Source organism: Rutidosis leptorrhynchoides, chromosome 6 (genome assembly GCF_046630445.1).
Source record: "Rutidosis leptorrhynchoides isolate AG116_Rl617_1_P2 chromosome 6, CSIRO_AGI_Rlap_v1, whole genome shotgun sequence".
Lineage (NCBI taxonomy): Eukaryota > Viridiplantae > Streptophyta > Magnoliopsida > Asterales > Asteraceae > Rutidosis > Rutidosis leptorrhynchoides.
The window spans coordinates 382,749,710-382,757,045 of NC_092338.1; the positions used below are offsets into that span (position 1 = coordinate 382,749,710).

General features: G+C 31.0%; 1 protein-coding gene across 1 annotated transcript; it reads right to left on the bottom strand.

Moving 5' to 3' along the window:
• Positions 1 to 223: 223 nt before the first annotated feature.
• LOC139855080 (NAC domain-containing protein 7-like) lies at positions 224 to 2,058 on the bottom strand. The gene is made up of 3 exons (XM_071844335.1): positions 1,899 to 2,058; positions 1,463 to 1,734; positions 224 to 870 (listed from the first exon to the last, which is right to left on the bottom strand). Exons 1-3 carry the CDS (start codon positions 2,056 to 2,058, stop codon positions 325 to 327), a joined length of 978 nt encoding a protein of 325 aa, XP_071700436.1. The 3' UTR covers positions 224 to 324.
• Positions 2,059 to 7,336: the final 5,278 nt, after the last annotated feature.

Genomic DNA, 7,336 nt, shown 5'->3' on the forward strand with positions numbered 1-7,336 from the left:
CCTATTATTAGGACTTAATCGAGAAACAAATAAAAAAAAAAAGTAGATATTATTAATATGATCCAAAATCAACATACAATAAAACAACTTCTGAAGCTGCAACAATGAAAAATTTAGACATACACATTAAACCCTTCCATTATCATTTCTTCTTAGTTAGTCTCCACAAAACAAAAAACAATGTATGTATCTACTTAATATTTAATCTCACAAATTAGTCTCTTAATACCAGTTCACCCATAGTGTACCTGATTCATATCTTTCTTTTTTCCTTTTCCATGTAAAATTAATAATTAGAAACCGGTTAATGTATTTAGTAATTAGTTACTTCCAAAGATCAACCTGGCAAGTGGAAGTTGATATTGAAGCAGATTCTGATCCCATTTCATCGCTCTTAGAATCGCTTAAAAGAACGTTCATATGATCAAGAGATGATGAAGGCGGTTTGGTAGGATATTGGTCACTACTAAGTTGCGAAGCAACAAATTTGTCAAGTACTCGCCAATCAGTAGTCACTTGAAGATCTTGTTGTTCAACATTGTTACCATAAAGCAAGTTGATATTTAACTGCTGATTCGGGGGCTGAAAAGGCTGATCAAGAATTTTGGGAGACTCTAAATTTGGAAGTTGAAGTAATGAGTGATCTTGAGGCAAATTGCAAGGGAACTGATCGAGATCGGATTTTGCAGTTAATTGGTGATGATATGAGCTACTACTTGATGTGTATGGGTGGATTACTGTTTTTGGTGATTCAAAATTTGGCATAAATGAGACTTGATCATCAAACCAACACAAAGAATCATGTTCGCTCATCCTTCGTACGGTTGTTAATCGTTTCTTAAATACCCTGCAAACGACCCAACCTTCTTCCTGTTGTAAACAAAATCATAATTCAGTTTATCACAATCAACATCTTTTGTAACTTTTTGAATTTGAAGGTGAGTACCAAGGAAAATCAACAACATAATCGAAATTTCGCATGTTCACTTATATACATGTTTCTTTCAAAATGGAAATTGGTAATCACCTAAAGTGAAAGTGAAAGTGAAATAAAAGCTTCAATTTCAACTCTTTCTCGCATGTTCACTTACATACATGTTTCTTTCAAAAGGGTACACATCTTAAGAAGGGTACTACATTGTTAGTTTGGTTGTAAACTACGGAGTAACTCTTAATAGTAATCTAAAAAAAACCCACCAAAGGGCTATTACCCTAGCTGTATCGTGGTGCCCTTTCAACTATAGGTTGGGGGTTCAAGTCCCGAGATGAAAAAATGTGTATAAATTTAACTACAGGTTGGGGGTTCAAGTCCCGATATGAAAAAATGTGTATATATTCGTGATAGCCGGTGTGTGTATCATGTGTGTGAGAATTTGAACTCTAAAAAGAAAAAGAAAAAGACTTAATCTAAGAAAAACCATTTGGTAGCAAGATTATGAAGAAAAGAACATCATTAGCTTGCCTGAGTCACGCCGTTTTCATTCGTTTCTAATCTATACTCGTGCATGATCCAATCTGATTTTTGTCCATTAGGAGCTCGACCTTTGTAATAAACCAATGTCTTTCTCATGCCAACTAAATTAGACTTGGAGTATACGCCTTTGTCTCTTCCAGTGGCTTTCCAAAACCCGACTTTTGTAGCTCTATTCGTGCGAGTTCCTGTTGGGTACTTTTTATCCTTGTGGCTAAAGAAATACCAATCATTTTGCTCCTCACTTCCTAGCTTGCATAAATCTACAAGCAATGTCAAATTGTTACACATCTAATAGAATTAGAATAATATAGATTTATGTAATATTTAATGGTGTTAATAGTGTTCAATTAGGGTTCATAGTTAAAGAATTGCATCCATTATGATCGAGTTGCATTACACAAATTATATTTGATCGGTCAAGCACCTTGAAGATCCCACGGCTCAATTCTATAAAGATCTATGTCTTTAATAACATCAAGATCAATTCGTTTGGACTCAATCTTTTTCCTTAGGTAGTAATTTACAAGTTCTTCATCGGTTGGGTGAAATCTAAAACCGGGAGGAACATGTGAGAAGTTATTCATAACTGCGCGCGATTTACGTTGGTCGAAAACCTGCATTCAGAAATTCACCATCAATTGCACTTATATACAAATAATGATCATGTGTACATGTTATATTGACCGGCCACATAAAACTGAATGACTTCTTAATTCATTTCATTCAATATCATCATTCTTAGATAAAAAAAAAAATTAATAATAATAATAATAATAAATAGAGGATATATTATTTATAACAAGAATATTAAACAAACCTTGCAAACGATGTTTTTTGCTGCAAATATTAGGTTGAGTTATTTGAATATTCAGAACAAGTCTACTGAAGTTGGCCAATTAATAAGTAAATAAGCAAAAGTAGACAAGAAATGAAAAAAGAAAGAAAGATGAGAAGAGATGTTTGTCCGTTTTCTCATACAAATCCCAAAGAACACAACACAATGTGAAAGAATGAAAACAAGGCTTATTTGTAACTTAGTTTTATATTAAGAGTAAGTAAGCTAGATTGTCGGAAAAGATGTTGATGCGGCGGTGAGATACCACAACAACCACCACTCACTACCAGCAACAGCTACTGATGGTGACGGTTATATAGATAACAACACAACTGGCTAGATTTTTTTCTTTTTTTCTGACCACTTTCTTCTTTCTTCTACATATTTATATGATAGATATGTAAGATAAGATACTTTCATATATATATATATATATATATATATATATATATATATAATATATATATATATATATATATATATATATATATATATATAGAGAGAGAGAGAGAGAGAGAGAGAGAGAGAGAGAGAGAGAGAGAGAGAGAAACAAAAGAGATGAGTGAGATTTAAGAATGTGATGGCATGGGATCACTTACACACCCGACCAAAAAGAATGTTTGACAAGATTTCCTCTTTAGGGGTCTTCTGTTTCAAACTTTCGTTAAATAACATGACATTATTATAATATCCTACTGTTCTCTTGTACAAGTTTCTTAATGTGAGTAAACAGTATGTGATCATTTTATTTTATCTATTCATTCTTTTGACTATTTGACCATAAAAGTATATGTGTATATCGCGGTCCATATTTCTTGATTTCATCCTTTTCAACTTGATAACATTACCAATATATATATAGTAAATTGAAAAGTATTGCAGAGGTTATCTTTTTTATAATGTTAATTAGACTAGACTTGACTTAAAGTTGTGGACTTAGGTCCATTAAAGTTAACCTTATTTTGTATTCTAACCCTAATGAACCTAACTTTACAATTGGGTTTTGGGTCATATCAAAAGTTGTTATTACAAGGCAGTGAAGAATAACAGTTCAACAAATAGGGGACTAACAATTTAATATATTAATCGAAATTACTAATCTTGTAAGTTTGCGATATTATATGCTCCGTACGTAACTATGGTGGGAAAATAAAAGACAATGAACGGAAGATCATCTTTATCAAGGGGAACAAATTACGTGAATGTAGTACGATATTGAAGATTTGAAGATGAATATATAGAAGTAAGAAAGTTCATAAAGAACTTAGTAGGGTAAATGCAAATTAAACGGATAAAAAATATTCGGAACCAACTTATGTTATGTGGATCTTCTACATTTTGTCATGATTTGAGTGTATATGTTTGCTTAGTTAACTAAAACGACGAAAAATATCAGACAATACATTATGAGCTTCAGAAAAATTATAGAGAGGTGGGAATGAGCTGATAACTGAGAACTATAGTCTAGTCAATTAAGGTACTAAGTTATCTTTATACACCTTTCAAATTATTATATTAGTAGTTGCTAATACTGTAATTGTGATAATGTTATGCTTAATTAGACCACTCACAATCATCATTAAACAATCTTTCAAAATTAATTCTTATATGAACTTCACGTCAACACATCCTCAAACTTTCGCCCATAACGTAATGGCAACTGAATCATTATCATCATAGCATACTTATTCGAAAATTAGGCTCACTATATTAAATTAATTATCTAATAATGTCTCTACTATTATAATTATTACTCATACTTATTATTTATATTGAGCCTTTTGATAGAGGGGGGGTTTAATGTTGGTAGTTTGAAATCATTCAATATTGCTCTTGTCCTTAAATGGCATTGGCGATACGTTTCTAAACCAAATGATTTATGGGTGAAAGTGATTAAATCGATTCATGGTTACAATTTCGGTACTTATGCAGCGAACAGAGGGACCAACTGGTTGACGGTTGTTGACGTTTTTAACAAGCAGGTCAATTTACAACGTCTTCCTCCTGATACTTTTCGTTTTATGGTTGGTTCGGGGTCTTTGGTTCGTTTTTGGAAGGACCCGTGGTGCGCAGGGGGTATTCTTTCCGATACTTTTAATCGCTTATTTCATTTAGATTCGGATAAGAATTTTACTATTGCAGATAGATGGTGTAACGGATCGTGGGTGTGGTCGTGGATTAGGCCTATCGAAGGTAGTAGGCTGGTTTCGAAACTAAATGAGCTCATTAATGTCATCGGCAGTACTCGGCCCACAACAGGTACTGATCATTGGTGCTGCTCTTTATCATCGGATGGCCTTCACTACGTTAAGACTGCAAGATTATTGTTGAATCGAGTTAATAATTCGAGTGTTAATTTGGTCACTTGTTGGTTCAAATTTATTCCACGAAAAGTGAATGTCTTCATTTGGAGATTTTGTTTAGACGCTCTCCCGGTTCGTTAGAACCTATCTTCTAAAGATATCGATATTGATTCTGTTGTTTGTCCGTTGTGTCAGAATGGGGTGGAGACGAGAGATCATGTTTTTTTAGACTATTCTTTGGCGAAAGATTTATGGCACAAGTTGCGAGTTTGGCTAAGTTGTTCTATGCCGATGTTTCACTCGTGGGATACTTTTTTGATTGGATAGAAGGGGTTCGGTTATCTAGCACTTCTAAACATCGCATCAACGCTTCCGTTGTCACTCTTTTATGGGCGATTTGGAGATTTCGGAATGGGATCATTTTTAATGTTTCTTTTTGTTCTAGAGCTAATTTATTTGATGTAATTAGAACTTTTACTTTTCGTTGGTTAAAACATAGGAACCATTTAGTTTTCATTTGAAACTTATGGCTTGTTAAGCCTTTGTACATAGGAGCCATTTAGTTTTCATTTGGAACTTATGGCTTGCTATGCCTTTGTAATTTCTCTCTTAGCGCCTTGCTAGAGAGCGTTTTTTTTAATATTTATTCTTTGGCCGTTAAAAAAAACTTATTATTATTATTATTATTATTATTATTATTATTATTATTATTATTATTATTATTATTATTATTATTATTATTATTATTATTAAAAGAAAAGAAAACAAGTAATTAAAATGAAAATACTTTTATTAATTTAAGCAATTGTAATTTAATACTCCCTCCGTCCCTATATAATTGTTCACTATTCTATTTTGAGATGTCCCAAATTAATTGTTCACTTCCATAAATGGAAAGGAAAGAAGATATTTCATTGGTGGATCTGAAGAGAGAAGATATTTCATTGGTGGAGAAATGAAGTTAGTGGAATTTCCTTAAACTGTGTGTTTTTTGTCTGGTGACAATAAATATGGGACGGAGGGAGTATACAACTAAACTTAACGTTACACTAATAATTTAAGGTTAATATATTACATATTAATATAATTAAAAAAATAGAAAAATGAGAAATTAAATAAATGATACAACTAGATTCCTCATCAGAATCTTGTAACTCCTCGGCATATCAACATTTGATATTTTTCTTAACTTTCATATCATTATGTATATGTATATGTCGGAAGGCATATCAGTAAATATCAGTTTGTGTACCCATGCTAGTAAGTATGTTCATTTCTCACTCTCCTCTTATAACTTATTAGTAGTCCTAAGATTGCTATTGCGAAATCAACATACATTGGCGAACTTCTTCAACCGATAAACGTGATACCACATGAGACGAACATGAACTTATTTGACTCTTGAATTCAACGGTCACAAAAAGGTCCACTTTTTCTGTAAATATCTCTTTTATAAGGGAGGACGACTTATGGGGGTTATGCTGCCATTGGTTCTCTTGAAGGCGAAATACGAGCATGTTGGCAATGGTCTTAGTCGTATTATTCTCATTTCATTTACATGTTATAATTATATTTGAAATTTTTTTAACGACGGTCCTGAGGACTATCGTTAGTGTCGTAAATGAGTAGTAAATGGTAATTATTATTGAATTTTGAATATACTTGTCGTTAACATGCATAAATGGATAGTGCATAACGATTGTTATTGACTTTTGATTGGCGTTTGTTCTTTTGACAAGCATCTTATGCTGTTTAACGACAGCTACTAAGACCGTCGTTAAATTCTTTTATTATTATAATTATTGTAGAAATTTCAGTACACGAAATGTTTTATGTTTTCGGTATATATTATTTAATTGTTCATAAAATTTAATTTTGATTTATAAAATATATAAATTATAATTACTTCTCCATCATAAAATAAGTGTACACGTTACAATTTGTATCTTCCTCAATACAATTATCAAGTTGCAAAAAAATAAATATTAATAATCAGTAAACTTTTAAATTTACCTTTATGTATTACTCTCATATCACCCATAGTTTAAATAAATTAAGTCAAACTTACCTTAAATATAAGCACAAAATTAATATTTATCATTCATGTTTTAAATTCAATATAAATTTCTACAGGAATTTTAATAATATTATTTTATCGGATTTTATTTAGTTATATACGGATTAATAATAATAATTATAATAATATTTGAAATTTACCTTTATAATATTATTTTAAATTTACTTTCATAATATTATAATAAATTATTTAGTTATATGCGGATTTTAAATTTAGTTATATACGGATTTTAAATTTACCTTCATAATATTATGTTAAATTTATTTAGTTATTATTATTGTTATCAACATTATTATTATATGGGAGTTTTTGTAATAACAACTGTTAATGTTAACGTGCATAATTATATTGTAATTAGTGATTAAATTTAACTATTTATAAACGATTATGCAAATGTACAATGTTAACGTGTAAATGTACTTAATGCTTAACAATTTATTAACTATTTATAACCATGATTTTCTTCTTTACAATCAATTTAATTCTACATTCTAGCCTTGAAAATACGATTACTCGATCCAACCCGGTTTGTTGTTAACTTTTACATTCAATTTTGTTTGATTATATGTTATCAGTTTTTATTTGATGGAACCACGGTTTTGTTTGATTGCTGGAACCACACTTAATATACTCAAAGTTTTATTGAT